Here is a 14717-nt window from a genome sequence, read left to right on the forward strand (position 1 = left end):
TGCCCTGCTGCCCTCAGACGCTGGGCCCGTGAACCCCAGCTTTGCGCAGGGACCTTTCCTCCAGGTGAGTGGGGCGCTGGGGACTTTGTCCCAGGAGAGGCTGAGCCAGCCAAAATTGCCCTGTGCCCTGTGCCCGGGCAGCCCGGCCCCGGCTCCCGCCCCGCCTTGGGCAAGGCCCGGCAGTTCCGCTGGCTCCGGGCCTTGCCCAACAGCTCCTTCCCCCGGCTGCGCCTCTGCTCGGTTTCGACATGAGCTGGCCGCGGCCAGCTCAGCACGGGGATTTTGCCGCTCCCAGTCTCCAGCCAGCGCCGCCTCCTGCCAGCACAGCCCGGCAGCCCCGCACCACTCCCAGGCAGCTTTCCCTGCTCCCAGCAGAGCCCCGGGCCTGGACTGCACCCCACCAAAACTTGGAACAAACTTCCCGGCTTGGTCATCCCCCCACTCCAGCGAACATACAGGAACGCGACAAGACTTAACTTAGGGTCCAGATAATGTTTATGAGCAAAGACAAGCGATTACACTCTGGCAGGAGCATAAATACAGGAGCAGATCCCTGTGCTAGCCCTGCCGGATCCTTCCCAGCTCCCTCTGTGCCGGGGTGTCACCCTGATGGCTCTGCCTCTCCTCCCACGCCTATTCCAGCACCATTCAGACAGCCCCAAAACATGGAGTTGGGCCATTCACAGGTGCTCAGCCGCACACCAGTGCCTGGGGTGGTCGGGGAGGTGCAGGAAGCTCAGCATAGCTGGCTCGAGGGGCTGGTTTGGGGGACAGGTGCTCCTGTGCCAAGGGGAAAACTCTCCATGGGCTGGGGAGCACCATGGCCCTGTACTGGGGTGGGTCTCCAAGGAAATGTGCTTGATCTGCCCCTTTAGGATCCACAACCCACAGCCAGAACCATGAGCCCACGAGCACCCTGGCAAACACCTCATCTCTGGAGCTGCTCTGTGTCCCTGTGGTGAGGTGGGCAGGACCCTGCTGTCCCAGCTGGGGCAGGCTGACCCACCCTGCCTGCCAGCATCCCCAGGGACAGACATCCTCTTCAGAGCCACAGTGGGAAGGGTCCAGGCTCATACAGATGCTCTGGGACTGCAGAGGCTCCCTGGCACTTGAAGGGTCCAGATCCCCCAAGGCAGGGAGAGGAGCAGTGTGTGCCCCAGGCCAGCCCTGTCCCTCACCTGGACGGTGTCACCCGCCATCTGTGGGCACAGCAACACAGGGCTCCCCTGAGTGCTGACACATCTCCCCTGGGGACCCCCATCCTTGGCACAGCCACAGGATGTCAGAGAAGGGAGGTGCCAGGCACAGGCAGCAGGACCCTGGGGCTCTGCTCCCCTCTAGTAACACGGGGTACCAGCAGTCCCACTCCAGGAGCCTCACAACAAAGGATGGAGCTGGGGACTGTGAAGGAAGAGCAGGCCCCCCAGCTGGGGCACTGCCTGCAGCTGAGAGAAAGTCCCGTCCATCCCCTTCCCTTTCCCTGTGCACCCCATCTCTACCAACCAGGCTGGACAGGCCCGCGGGTGGGGTTTCCCTGTGCTCTGGGTCCCACCATGCCCTCTCCCCTGGACACACAGCCCGGGAATCCCTGGGAATGGGCTCCCCAGCACAGCGGGGGCTCTCCCAGCTGCCTCCATGCCCTGGGTGATGCCCCTCAGTACGTCTGGGGCGTGAGGATGAAGAGTCTGTCTTCCTCCTTGCGGATCCACTTCATGAGCTTGTTGACAGCATTGATGGCGCCGGCCTTGGTCCCCAGGGGACTGTAGCATACGTAGAGCTCAAAGGCATTGGTTACCTGGGAGAAGGAACAGGACATGTGCTGGGAATAGGACTGTGCCCCACTTGGGGCTGGCACTCCATCTTCCCCCCGTGGGCTACCAGCAATGGGCAGAGGGGCTCCAGTGCAGGGACACAAAGTGGCAGTGGGGTATCCTAAATGGGTGGCATCTGGTTTGCTCAGAAGTGAGAGAACCAAACCCTGGGGTCTGCCCCACAGTGGGTTTTCTCTACAGCACTGAGTTCATGACAGGGCACGGCACACCCCTTGGTGCCAGAATTCACCAGCTCCCACTGCTACCCCAGCCTGTTTCTCCCTCACACAGGGGCAGGCTCACCCCTAAGGGGACCATGCATAGGCTGGGGTCCTCCCTGGGAACACGGAGCAGGTGCTGTGTAGCATTACCACCCCCTTTCCCCACCACGCAGGACCAGAAAAGACAGGCTCACCAAACCCCACCAAAGCCTTACCCACGCCAGGAGGTTCTCGCGGGGGCCTGTGAAATAGATGTTCTTCAGGGGCCGTGAAGAGTTGTGGGCCCGACTGTGCAGGTACTGGTAAAGCCCCAAGAGCCTCTCCTTCTCCTCCTCCTGCACGTAGGGAGCCTCAATCTCGGGGCTGCAGGAACACAGCACCCTGTTAACCCGCTGGAGAAGGGGCTTGGCCCATGCCACGGCCTTGGCCCAGTGCTTCCCCGGGGCCTCACCTGGTGAAGAGCCCGGAGCTCTTGGACTTGTAGATGAAGTGGCGGAGGTCAGGGATGCCCACCTGGGCGACGCTGTAGAAGGGGGAGCGCAGGGCCTCGTGCAGAGCGTGCTGCACCCCCCGCCGCCGCAGGCGCTCCTGGAAGCGCCGCTTGCAGTCGGACACGGTGAAGAAGTCCTCGCGGTCAGTGGAGACCAGCAGCAGGCACAGGTCCATCTCCTGCTCCAGGTAGGAGATGTGGGCGTGGAAGAAACCGCTGGAGTTGAACTTAGGGAGGCAAATGGGAGTCCAGGCTTCACCCTCCCGGAAAGAGGAAGAAGAGCTGATGAGGTTGAAGAGCAGATGGAGGTCAATAGGGTGAAGGAACTGATCCTTCTTCCTCACGAGAGACACCAGCTGGTTCCCAGACAGTAGAATGGAGAAGACCAGGCTCTTGGCCTTGGCCTGCTGCAGGCTGCTGCTGACAGCGTCCCGGACGCTGGCGGCCAGGGGCAGGCAGCGCACGGCGCCCATCAGGAAGCTGGGGTCGTGGGCCATGAGGTCCAGCAGGTTGTCGGTGATGCGCTCGGAGCCAGCCAGGAGCCGGCGCAGGTCATAGTTCTGCTTCTGCTGGAAGATGTGGTTGAGCTGGGTCCAGGTGAGCAGGCTCAGAATTTGGTAGTAGATGTAGAGCAGCTCGTGGGCAATCTCCTGCTCCGACTGCCGGGTGCGCGCCACTGCCACCAGCACCAGCGGGCTCCTCCGCACGAAGACCACCTTGTAGCCATCTGCTTGGGAGGGAGTCCCCGGGGGGCCGGGGGCAGACCTGTGAGCCAGGCTGCAGCCTCTCCCCCCAGCAACCCATCCGTCCCTGGGGACAGATGACATGGCCCACGGTGGCGGGCACATGATGGGCAGGCTGTGACCCCCCCATCCCATTCCCCCCCAGGGCGGTACCTGCGTGGATGGACCGGATGGCGTTTTTCTCGGCCTCCAGGAAGGACACCAGGGCCATCATGACGCCCATGGTGCTGGACAGGGCCTCCTCAGAGCCGTAGCGGGAGTACACGGGCTTGCCCGCCTCGCTCAGCACGAAGACGTGCTTCCGGTGCGAGCGCCAGGCGTCCATGGTCACGTCCTCCTCCTCCTTCCCCGACAGCACCGAGTCGCGGCGGGCGGTCTGCGGGGATGGCTCCAGCTTCCCCTCCTTGCCCGCCCTCATCTCCTCGTCCAGGTCGAGGGCCATGCCCGTGAGCTGCGTGCTCAGCTCACTGAAGTCCTTGCTGATCTGCTCCATGCTGCTCTGCTCGGCCGGCTCTCCCCGCCTCTCCTCCGGGCTCCGCGCCGCGCCCGCCCCGTCCTCGGGACTGGTCAGGTCCTCGTAGGAGCGGGTGTGCACGAACATGGCTCCCTCCTGGCCTGCCCCTGGGAACAATGGGTGCAGCATCCGTCCCCGTGTCCCCATGCTGGGGGAAGGATGCAAAGGGAACCCGCCTGCTCTCCCCATCCCACAGCACCCTGAGGTGCGGGTCCTGCTGGTGATGAGCGGGCCCATCTCCCTGCCCACAGGGCTGTGGAGGCCCCAGCCCACATGAGGACCTGCTCCTTCCCCCCTTGCTTCCCTCCTCGGTGAGCTGTGCTCCGTACCTGGCTCCGTGCCCTGTGCCAGCCCTGGCGTGGGGCTCTCCGACCTCTCTGCGTGCTGCCCATCTCCTGGCGCCAGGGACCCATTGGGCACTTCCCAGCTTTTCTTCTTATGGACATCTGCAGCCATTCCTCGGAGCAGGACCTGCATGTGACCCACAGTGTCACCCCTGTGGCCCCTCACTTTCAGAGCAGGCCCTGACCTGCTCTGTTCTCCAGCGGGGCCAGGCCAGCACCCGTGGCCCAATCCCGCTGGCTCAGCAGGCAGCGCCGAGCCCTGGTGAGATGTCAGGAAAGCTGCTCTAATCCAGCAGGATTTCCTCTCTCACGCAGCCCCAGCTCTTTCCAGGCCCCTGGCCACGGCACCTTTCATCCGGGCTTGGCCCCGATTTCCCCTGTGAAAGCTGCTCAGCCTCCCTGTGCAGCGAGGGGGAAGGGACACGGCCCTGGCTGGGGCCTGTCCCTGCACCTGAGAGCCCAGAGGTCGGTGTGTGCAAAGGGAGGGGTTTATGGCCCTCCTTGGACTGCGTTGGGTGGGACGAGGCTGGCAACACTCCTCGTGAGCTGGCACACATGGCATCACCCCAGGAGCCGGGTGCCCTCTCCAGCAGAGGCCATGCCTCCAGCCTGCTCCTTCCTCCCTTCCCTGGGGGAAAACAAGCCCAAAAGTGAGCACAAGCAAGAGCAACAGGAGGCAGGCAGGCTGCCTAGGAGCCTGTGCCTCTGAACCCAGCTGCCAGGGAAGCCCATGGAGCCCGGGCTCTGCTCTGCACCCCCCAGACCCCCCCACAAAGTCCTGTCACAGCCCTGAAGGGTGTCACAGAGTGCATCAGGGCCCTGTCCTTACCTGGGGGAGTTCATGCAGCCCCCACCCCCAAACCCGGGACAGCTCTGGAGCGTGTTGGGGAACTGCTCAAAGCTCTGTTGTCCCCTGGGGAACTAAACCTTTACCCCACAAAACCCTGAGACAGCTCTGGAGAGTACTGGGGAACGGATAAGGGCTCTGTCCTCACCTGGGGAGGCTGTGACAGCCCTGGAGAGTGCCGGGGCGCTCACTGGGATCCCGTCCGCACCTGGGGGAGCCGGACACCCCCACCAAAACCCTGTGACAGCCCTGCAGGGGGCCGGGGAGTGGGTCAGGGCCCCGTCCTCACCCCGCTGACCTTCCCGTGGGCGAGACTGACCCCAGGACGGCCCCGGCCCAGCACGGACCCGCCCCGACCCTTCCCCCTTGGGCGCCGGGCTGTCACCGCTCCCGCAGCCGCGACACGACCCAGGCCCGGGACCCCCCTTAATGACCCACCTCCGCGGCTCCTCCCGGGGCCGCCCCGCAGCCCCCTGGGCACAGCCTAGGCGGGTCGGAAAAGGGCTCGGAGCCGGCGGCGGGCGGTCACCTCCCGCCCTACCGCCGGTCCCGGCCCCGGCCGCGGCGACACCCCCGCCATCGCGGCGACCCGCCGCGGGGCATCATGGGAGTTGTAGGCGGCGCGCTCCAAGGGGGATCATAGGAGTTGTAGTCCGAGAGCCCCAAGGACACGCCTGAGAAGGGGCGGCAGGACCGGGGCGACAGAGACTACAATTCCCAGCATCCTCTGGGTGCCCAAGGGGGAGGAGGGAGCCGGAAGTTCCGGGTTCTCGCCGTGGCGGCCGTGGGGCCTGTGCGAGGCGGGAGCGGCGGAGCAGGAGGAGGAAGAGGAGGAGTAGGTGCTGAGGGTCTCTCGGGAGATAAAGGGCATCGCCTGGCATAAAGAGGGTCTCGCTCAGTGGGGTGGGAGGGTCGAGGAGTGTCCCGAGGGGCTCCCGGGGTGGGCAGAGGCGGGGAGGCTGCGGAGTCCATGGCGGGGCTGTCTGTTGTGGGGTCACCGTGCCTCAGGAGCACAGTGGGGCCGGGGCCGGCCCGTGCGGGGCTCGGGCAGCGGGGCCGGGCGCTGCGGGCTCGGTGTCTTCACCAGAGCCTCACGCCCCAGTGGGATGGGGGTTGTGGGGCCGGGATGCTCGGGCCTGGACCGGGATGCGATATCCCACACGGCAGGGTTGGGGCTGCCGCCCTGACAGCAGCTGTGGTGTTTGTGGGTGTCTCAGTGTTGTTTCGAGGCCCTGGTCAAGACTGGGGCCTTTTCTGCACCAGGTCACGTGTGTGTCCATCTCGGAATGCTGGTGGCTGTAAAAGGGCTGGACCAAAGTGGGCTGGATTCGTGCTGGGATGCAGAGGGATCTGATGGGAGCTGTGTGCTAGCGGGTTTAATCCCCAGTGATGGGCTAAATGGGATGCTGGGCTGTGAGTAAAGGCTTAGGTGGAGGCAGGATGTGGTCTGGCTCTGGTGGAGGCCACGTAAGGCCGTGACCAGGAGCGACTGGAAGTGATGACAGTGACCTCCCGTGCTCTGTTTTTAAAAACATCTGGCACCTCAAGGGGCTGGTGTTGCTGCTGCTGTGTGATGTTACCTTTGGCAATGCTGCTGAAGGTGGAACCAGCTTTCCTGTCCTGGCAGGGTGTTGGTGGTGTGAGTCTTTCCCAACATTCACTTGGGAATGCACTTGTGAAGTCCTTTGAGACAAGCAAGGTCAGGATAGTAATGGGGTGGACTGTGTGTTAGGAATTCACCCAATTGTCTCTAATACATGTTTTTGGAAGCATCATACAGATGAAAAGTATGCACATCCCCTTTTTTTAAAATTAAAATCCTCCAGCCTGGCACCTATAAGAGCCAAAATGGTTCCCTCTCCCTTCACTTCCACATGTCAGGGACATGCTTTTGATATTTTTTCTGAATTTGGGATCTCTAACTTTAACATTGGATATAATTGGCTTTCTTGGCTGCTTGCAGTTTCTGTAGCTTTGGGGAATAGTTTTCTCTTGCACCTCCTGCAGTACTTAGGTTTCACAGAGGCCTTTTCCTTTCTTCAGTCTTACAAAAACTTTACTGAGCACAGAAAGTTGTTCCACAGCAAACTGCTTCCTCTGCTCTCGTGTGTAGTTCTGTGTTTGATTTCCTCATGCTCTATAAATACCAAGTCTTGGCAAAATCTCTTTGGAGAGGAGCTCTGAATATCAGAGTATTTTTCTGGAAATAGCACCCAGTCTGTCACCAATTACCCTTCTCTCCCCCATATTTGGAAAAAGGTGTGAATTGGGTGTAAATTGGTGAGGAGACGCTTGAGGGCTGTGCTGGCGTTTCGCCCTCGGCCCCTTGACAGATGTCTTTATTTAGCCCTCAAGAAGACCAGTTGCTTCGTGTGGCTCAGCTGCACAATCCCCATGATCAGAGCCATTAGTTTCCCATCGCAGGATATCAATTGGAATAAGAGCTCCAAGAGTTTGCTGCCAGGCTTGGCACGTGCAGATTGGGTAGTGGAGTCAGGAGCCTCCCCAGGGCTGTCTGGGGGAGCACTGGGGTGGCAGGGAAGGTCCTGAGGAAGTCATGGGGTGCAATCACCAGGAGCATCCAGAGCTCCACCAGCCTCTCCTGGGAGGGCTGTGTGGCCACCAGTCACTGGAGGAGCTAAAACCACAAAAGAGCTTCTCCTTGCTTAGTTGTGCCTTCTGTATCTTTGGTGGAGCTGCCACCAGGAGGTAGAGGCAGCTGGGATGGGAATAGGGCAAGATGATGAATGTTCAGGGTGATTGTAACTGCTCACTATTGCCCTCGAGAGCTGTTGGCCTGGGCTCTGGCAGTGACTGGACTGTTTCCATCTCCTCAAACACTTGGTTGTGACCAGAGTATGGCAGAACTGATGGATGCCCAGTTCCCAGCGTGCAGGTGGCTTTTTGCCGTGGTTGCTGTTGGCCTGGGGTGTCCTTGGCAAGCAGCCTCACTCACACTGACCTGTCTCCCAGCATTTACCTGGGAGCTGGGAGCTGAGCTGGCAGATACCTGCCCGTGGCAGAAGGGTGAATCCTCACATGTCTCACCACGGTGTGCTTTTTTTGGAGCAGTTGTAGCAGGGTGTACCTTCAGGAGGTCTTGGCGTCAGTGGAAGCCAGGCTAAGACCCTTCTGTCCCTGTCCTGCGGTTTGCTGTCACCTTGGTTTGCGGGGTTGTGTGGTAAAGTGTATCACTGAAGTGACCTGGGTTAAATATAACTCTCTTCTGAGGGTCATCCATGGTGCAGATCTAGAAAAGCACAAGCTGGCACAACTTACACCCAGTGCTTTGCCAAAGGCGGAGGCGGGGAGCAGCCCGGGCTGAGCGGGGGCTGTCAGAGCCAGTGCTGCTCCCTGAGTTATTGAACCATGACCTCACGCTCCCGGAGGTTGCTGCATGGCTCAGCAGGTCTGTGCTGGGCCTGCTAGCTGTCCAGTGGTATTTTTTTCCTTGTCTGATAATTTGAATATTATGTCTAAACAGTTCCCAGCTGGCAAGGAATTTTATTTTTATTTTTTTAAATGTTGGTAATGTTGTTGACTGAAGGAGAACTGGAGTGGGGGAGGGAAATCCAGAAGGGAAGAGCAAGAAGCGTGAGGTCTGAAGGCTGCAAAAGATCTCGGATGAAAGGACTGGCTGACAACAGGAACCATCTCCCTCTGCCTGCCCTCGCCATGAAGGGGGTGTGGTCTTGGTTCTCTTAGCAAGAGAACTTTTCCTCCTAGAAAGATGGAGGAAATCCTTGGGATGAGGGCACTTATTTATCAAGAGCTATATACAAAGTGAGCAGCCTTGTACTCTCAGGCTTGAGTGGCCAATGGAATGAACCTGTTTCTCTGGAAGTGACACTGGGGTGGGTGGATCAGCTGTGGTTGCACAGGTTGCCTTCCTCAGCCTCTGCATGCTTGGTTTCTGCCAGAACCTGCTGTCCCTGGCTCCCACCTGAGCCTTCCCTGGTGGGCAGTGGATCCTGGCAGGAGCATGGACTCTCTTGGCACGGCAGCTGCCTCGGTTCCTTGGCACAGACAGCTGCCAGCAGCATCCGGAGCTGCTCCCTGGTGGAAGGTCTGTCGTAACCTGCTCTGCTGACCTGCCTCTGCTGTGGCAGCGCTGACCTTTGGAAGGGAGAACAAACAGCACTTTGTGTGCCTTTCTTTGACAGAGCTGCTCCAGCCAGGCCTGGCAGTGACTGTCAGTGCTGTCCTCTGTCCCCTCGACCACTGGAGGTGAATAATCCCACTTTGGAACAGCGTGTAAGCACCAGGTGTCCCAGCCTTGGTCTGGTGACACAGCAGCCCTCCTGCCCCACTGCAGCTGCATTGGCCATGGCAGGTTTGAGGCCATCAGGCTGCCATCTCCCTCAGTTTTCTCCATGCTCTGCTGCAGCCCTTTTTTTTCTTTTGGAAAGACGGAAGTACTTCCTATTTCAAGTCCTGGCTTTGGTTATCGCCAGGAAATCCTCACCTTCTCGGCTGGTGGGAGGAAGTGGATGAAATTTTAGATTTCTGTTGAGGCAAGTGTTACTTGCGTCACTCTGCTTGATGAGGGCAGCGTTGGAGAACAGTGCCTGTCATGATTTATTGGCAAAACCTCCTCCGTTATCTACATACTTCTGAGGGCAGAGTATCCATGGTACACCAAGAGTGGTGATCATTTCCTTGAGCAGCAAAGAGCTTTTGGCAAAAATAGTTTGGATTAAACATTAATTGCAAACTGTTGTTCGGCAGCGGTCCTTGTTGTTTATAGATGGCGGCGTTCTCACATTTCTAGCTGCACCCTGAATAGTGTCAGACAGCACAGTATGTTGGAAAGCTCTATGTTGATCAAAGCAGATATCAAATTGTTTGCCCACCATATTGACAGTTTGATTTCAGGAGTCATTTGGCACTTACAGATTTGAACGTGGAGAAGTGCAACACTTGAATTCATTCATGCCTGAATGTGGTCTTGTGTATCTGTGGATCCTGATCAGATGTTACACATACTCCTAACCAGCAGTATTTTTCTCATGTCATGTGTGTTCTTTGCCTTGTGGCTTATCATCGTGTTGTTTATTCAACAGGTTGTGGTGTCTGGGTGTTGTTAGAGTGAATTTACCATTTCTGGAAGCCTACCAGACAAGATCAAAATGTGGGGAGACCATCGACAAGGCAACAGAATGGGGTCTTTTCGGTAAGCACTTCAATGTATCGTTTATTTCAGGAACATTCTTAAATACAATAAGCTTGGGAACTCACTGTTTACTGTTTTGGTAGAACTTGTGAGGTCTCTATGGAGCTAGTTGTGATGGCCAAAGAACAGACAAGTTAATTGATGGTTTTTGCATTTCTGTGAAGTTTTTAATTTAGTTTTTAAGCAACAGCTGCTTTTAATCTTTCTAGTCCTCTGCACCACCTTTTCTAGTGATACTTAGTTTAGCTATTGTGAGCTAATGTGATGTGCTATATGGCTTTTGGTATTATGTGCTGTTAACACTTGTAAGAGAAGAAAATTAGTACAGAAATACTGGCACATTGATTGCACACACAGTTTTATTAAAACTTTGAGAGTTTAATTGTTTCCATGAGGTTAATAAGTCCATATATCATAGAATCACAGAATGGTTTGATTGGAAGGGATCTTAAAGGCTGTCTTGTTCCAAATCCCTGGTGTGGGCAGGGACACCTTCCCCTGTCCCAGGCTGCTCCAAGACTGTCCAGCCTGGCCTTGAACCCTTCCAGAGATGGGGCATCCACAACTTCACTGGGCAACCTGTGCCAAGGCCTCACCATGCTGACAGGGAAGAATTTACTCCTAGAATCTAATGTAATTCCACTCTCTTTCAGTTTAAACCAATTCCCCGTTGTTCTACCACTACATGCACTTGAAAAAGTCCATATCCCCATATACTCCTTCATGAGACATTTTTGAATGTCACTGCAACTGTTCTAAAGATTAATGTGCAGCTGATGTGCACAGCACAATATTTTTATTAGTTTGTGTCCCTCTGGTTGTTACTTGGGACCTGTGTTAGCAAGAGAGTGCTGGGTATAAAAATGAAGCCACCAAAATCTAGAATTTTCCTCTGTCGTGCATCATTCTTCCACCCTTTGCTCATGTGTGCACCTCAGTCACGTGAAAATCGGCGTGATAAAGGTACTGCTCATGGCATGCCTTAGGTTTCTGCTGTAAGAATACTTCAGATAATTGTCTACTGTAATGTGTTGAGAAAGCTGATGAAAATCAGTATCCTCCACAGCATGTAATAACAGTGTTGATGAGGGAGGGATTGTGTCTTGTGATTATACCAATTGTGCTGTTCTAATGATTTTTAAGTGGATTTTATTGGCATCATTCTTTAATGTATTGGGTGGGGAATGCTGACCTTGATGCAAGTTTTAATTGCTATTCTACATGGTGGTGAAATGGACCGTGTACCTTAGGAAATCTGTATGCTTTGATTAATCTTGGTGAGTGATTCTGTAGTGAAACTCAGAGTACAACATGACTTGCTGTAGTTGCTAAGGAAATGTCCACTGCTTTGGGTAGCATTTGGTGTTATTTTAAAATGTGCTGATACTGTATCATTCTGTTTTTTAAAACATGTATTGCAGCCTTGCTTAGGTGAAAAATCAGATAGTTCCAGAAAAAAAAAAAAAAGAAAAGAAAAAAAGGAGTCCTATTAGATTTTGAACAGCTGCCTTAAGAGGAAACTTCTTCCTGAGTGTTTTTATGGAGATATTGGGAGAGCTGATAGCTGTAGTCTTGTGAACTTGGTGTGAGACAGTCTGGAGGCACAAGCACAGGGATATCTTGGATGTTGATTGTTGGCATAGTCCTGTGAGGCACTCCCAGTGAACTGATGGCTTTCAGAATTTGCCAGTTTGGACTCCAGCACGAGAAAGCATAAATGAGTCTTTGTAACATGTGGATAAAGCCTGTTTGGTAACCTCTGCTTTCATGTGCCTCAGGATGGTGTGTTAGTTTAGCTGTTTCCATACTGCCCAGAGAGCCTAAGCGCCTGGGCTCCTCACAGCCGTGTGCTGGTGATGCTAATGAACCAACACACCAGCTGCTGGCACCTCAGACAGCTGCAGAGCTGTGTGCAGTGCAGGACTATGTGGATTGCTACCATCATTAACCCATTAATGTTGCAGGTATTCTCTGTTGAGTGCTTCTGGAAATTGTGCTGAAATGGGAGCACCCCAGTTTACTTTCTCACATCTGTCGTATGCTGCCTCATCTTAAACTGCCAAACATCAATATCTTCTGCGGATCTTAGACTGTTACACAGCTCTATAAAAGTTTAGAGAAGAATGTGCTGCTGTGTAGATTTCAGACTCTTAAGCACGTTATGAATAATACTGTCTTTATTTCTACAGTGGGAGCCAAGAAGAAAGGTTTGCTCCCGGGTGGAACAGGGAATATCCTCCTTCCCTTGATAGTCTTGGTCAAGAAAGACACACTGGCAACTTCTCTGGCAGAAAATCACTTCCTTTTGATATCCAGGCACTCTCAGGCCTCCTCAATCCTCAGTTTGCCAACAGAGAGGAACCTCCTTTCAGCTATGGAGCTAGAGATGGACCACGTAGTGACTTCAGAGGTGGGGATGGGCACCACGATTTCAGGGGCAGGGATTTCCCACCATCTGACTTCCAGGGCAGAGATGAGTCTCAGATGGATTTCAGAGGTAGGGAGCCACCTCCTTCTGAGTACAGGGGCAGGGATATGTACTCCGGAGACTTCCGGGAGAGGGAAGGACCCCCCATGGACTTCAGGGGTGGGGATGTTCCCTCAGGGGACTACAGGAACAGGGACACGTTCCGTATGAACTACAGGGACAGGGAAGCACATAACATGGATTACAGGGGCAGGGAGGAACCTCCACCAGACTTCAGGGGAAGGGGGTCTTACGATTTCGACTTCAGAGCTCGAGATGGGCCTCATTCAGACTTTAGGGCAAGAGACATGCCTGAGTTAGACTACAGGGGCAGAGAACATTCCTACTCGGACTTCAGAAATAGGGATGTACCTGATTTGGACTTCAGGGGCGTGGGCACCTCTGATCTGGACTTCAGAAACAGGAATGCACCATCATCAGACTTCAGAAATAGGCACAGATCCCGATCTGATCAGGATTTTAGGAGCAGAGATGTGGCTCCTCCCATGGACTTTTCAGATAGGGAAATGCCTCCTGTGGATCAAAGCCTTGTAGATTTTAGACACAACCAAGCTACTGCACCTTTAGCAGAAAGAGAGGGCACTGGTTTAAGCACCAGCAAAAGAGATGAGTCTGCACTTAGTCTAGATAGAAGTCCCTTTGGTAGCCAAAAAGGAGAATTTCAACACTCGGAAGCACCAGCCAGAGAAGAGGAATCCCTGGGACTGGGTCTTCAAGATGACACTTCACACAATTTCCAAAACAGCCGCGGACCTCTTCCTACTCTTCAGGACCAAGAGAAGCAACCTCAGACCTTTGCTAACAAGCAGCAACAGCAGCAGCTTTCTGGGGGGGAGCAGCAAAGATCCGATTCTGATCTTGGGTTAAAGGGTGAAGGTGACCTGGATTTCCTTGGGAGGCAAGATACAGACTACCGCAACATGGAATATCGTGATGTGGATCACCGGCTGCCGGGGCAGCAGATGTTTGAGTATGAACATGGCAAGTCCTTTGCAGAAGGAAAACCCAGCAAAGAGTCTAGGCCCTATAAGAACCTTCAGGTAGGTGTTTTTGTCAATTGATGACTGTGTTAAATGTGTGTTGGCCTAAGAATGGAAGGAGTTGGGAAGGAGTCTTCATCCATATCCCGTCACTTCAGTTCTATTCTAGTTCACTGTCCTTCTCTGAGATCATTCTCCGCTCCAGGTTATTTAGTGGGCACCCTTTCTATCTCAGAAACACTTCCCAAGAGAAGTGCAGTTTAGCAAGTGAGAGTTGCTAAATATGTAGAACCAGATTTGGTTCAGTAAGTCCCTAGGCTGAAAATGGCCAGACAGAGAGTGTTGGGGGAAGTGGTTACAGATAAACTTATTTTGTTGTTTTGCCCTGGATGTTGCTTATGAGCAGTATCAGAGAGAAGCTCCTGCCTTGGCTGGGCCTGTGTACTACTATCTCCTATATACTTTGTTTTCCTTCAGAGTTATCTTGGAAATCTGAAGGTAGTGGTAACTACTGAGTTAATAACTTTTATTGAATTTGAATAACTACTACTGAATTTGAATCTCCCACTGCTGGGAAGAGATATGATCTGCCCATTTTATTTTCCTGGAGCTAGATTTTACTGTACAGCTCAGTGAGCATGTGAGGAACTCCTCTAGAGCTCCCTGAATCTCTAAAAGGGGTTAAAACTTTGAGTCAGGCTGCTTATGGGCCTTTGCCTTTGAATTTTCCCCTGCTTTATTTTGCTACTGCCTGTGTATCTTGTGAGACAGCATCTCTCATCTGTAAAACCATCTTGATTGTATGAACTCAAGGACCAAGATTACCGGACCTGCCCCAAATATGTGAAGCCAAGCAAGCTCATTCGACTCGGAGGAGTGCCTGAAACTGCCACAAAGGATGATGTAAGTGGGATGTTTCTCATCCAGAGACTTCTGTTGAGGGTTTCTGAAGTACCACTTTTAAGTCTGTTTAATGCATATCAGATGGTCTGTCATTTCCCCGGGGGAAAATCCAGATTTAGAAGTCACTGCAATGTTACCTGTTATCTGATTATTCTGGGTTTTTGGGGGTTCTAGAAGTGATGAGTTTTCCTGTGGTTGCATGT

At 54.5% G+C, this 14717-nt stretch overlaps 2 protein-coding genes across 5 annotated transcripts in view; one reads left to right on the top strand and one right to left on the bottom strand.

The window, feature by feature from the left end:
• Positions 1-472: 472 nt before the first annotated feature.
• On the bottom strand, positions 473-5574 carry MON1A (MON1 homolog A, secretory trafficking associated). 2 transcript variants are annotated; one of them, XM_039733904.1, is made up of 7 exons: positions 5409-5574; positions 5119-5219; positions 4109-4250; positions 3419-3886; positions 2484-3249; positions 2248-2395; positions 473-1795 (listed from the first exon to the last, which is right to left on the bottom strand). In XM_039733904.1, exons 3-7 carry the CDS (start codon positions 4233-4235, stop codon positions 1655-1657), a joined length of 1650 nt encoding a protein of 549 aa, XP_039589838.1. In that variant the 5' UTR covers positions 4236-4250; positions 5119-5219; positions 5409-5574; the 3' UTR covers positions 473-1654. The 2 variants fall into 2 exon arrangements, with proteins under 2 accessions (XP_039589838.1, XP_039589837.1); XM_039733903.1 differs by lacking the exon at positions 5119-5219.
• A 119-nt stretch (positions 5575-5693) lies between these two features.
• The window catches only part of RBM6 (RNA binding motif protein 6), a 58077-nt gene continuing 49053 nt past the window's right edge, over positions 5694-14717 (top strand). For 2 of the 3 annotated variants that reach the window (XM_039733900.1, XM_039733902.1), the window contains exons 1-4: positions 5694-5805; positions 10034-10143; positions 12333-13671; positions 14425-14514. In XM_039733900.1, the coding sequence (XP_039589834.1) occupies positions 10100-10143; positions 12333-13671; positions 14425-14514 (1473 nt within the window). In that variant the 5' untranslated portion in view covers positions 5694-5805; positions 10034-10099. Of the gene's footprint in view, positions 5810-10033; positions 10144-12332; positions 13672-14424; positions 14515-14717 lie in introns of all 3 variants that reach the window. The other variant, XM_039733901.1, reaches the window with a different exon arrangement.

This window comes from Passer montanus, unplaced genomic scaffold, assembly GCF_014805655.1.
Source record: "Passer montanus isolate IOZ18808 unplaced genomic scaffold, ASM1480565v1 scaffold9, whole genome shotgun sequence".
NCBI classification, from domain to species: Eukaryota; Metazoa; Chordata; class Aves; order Passeriformes; family Passeridae; genus Passer; species Passer montanus.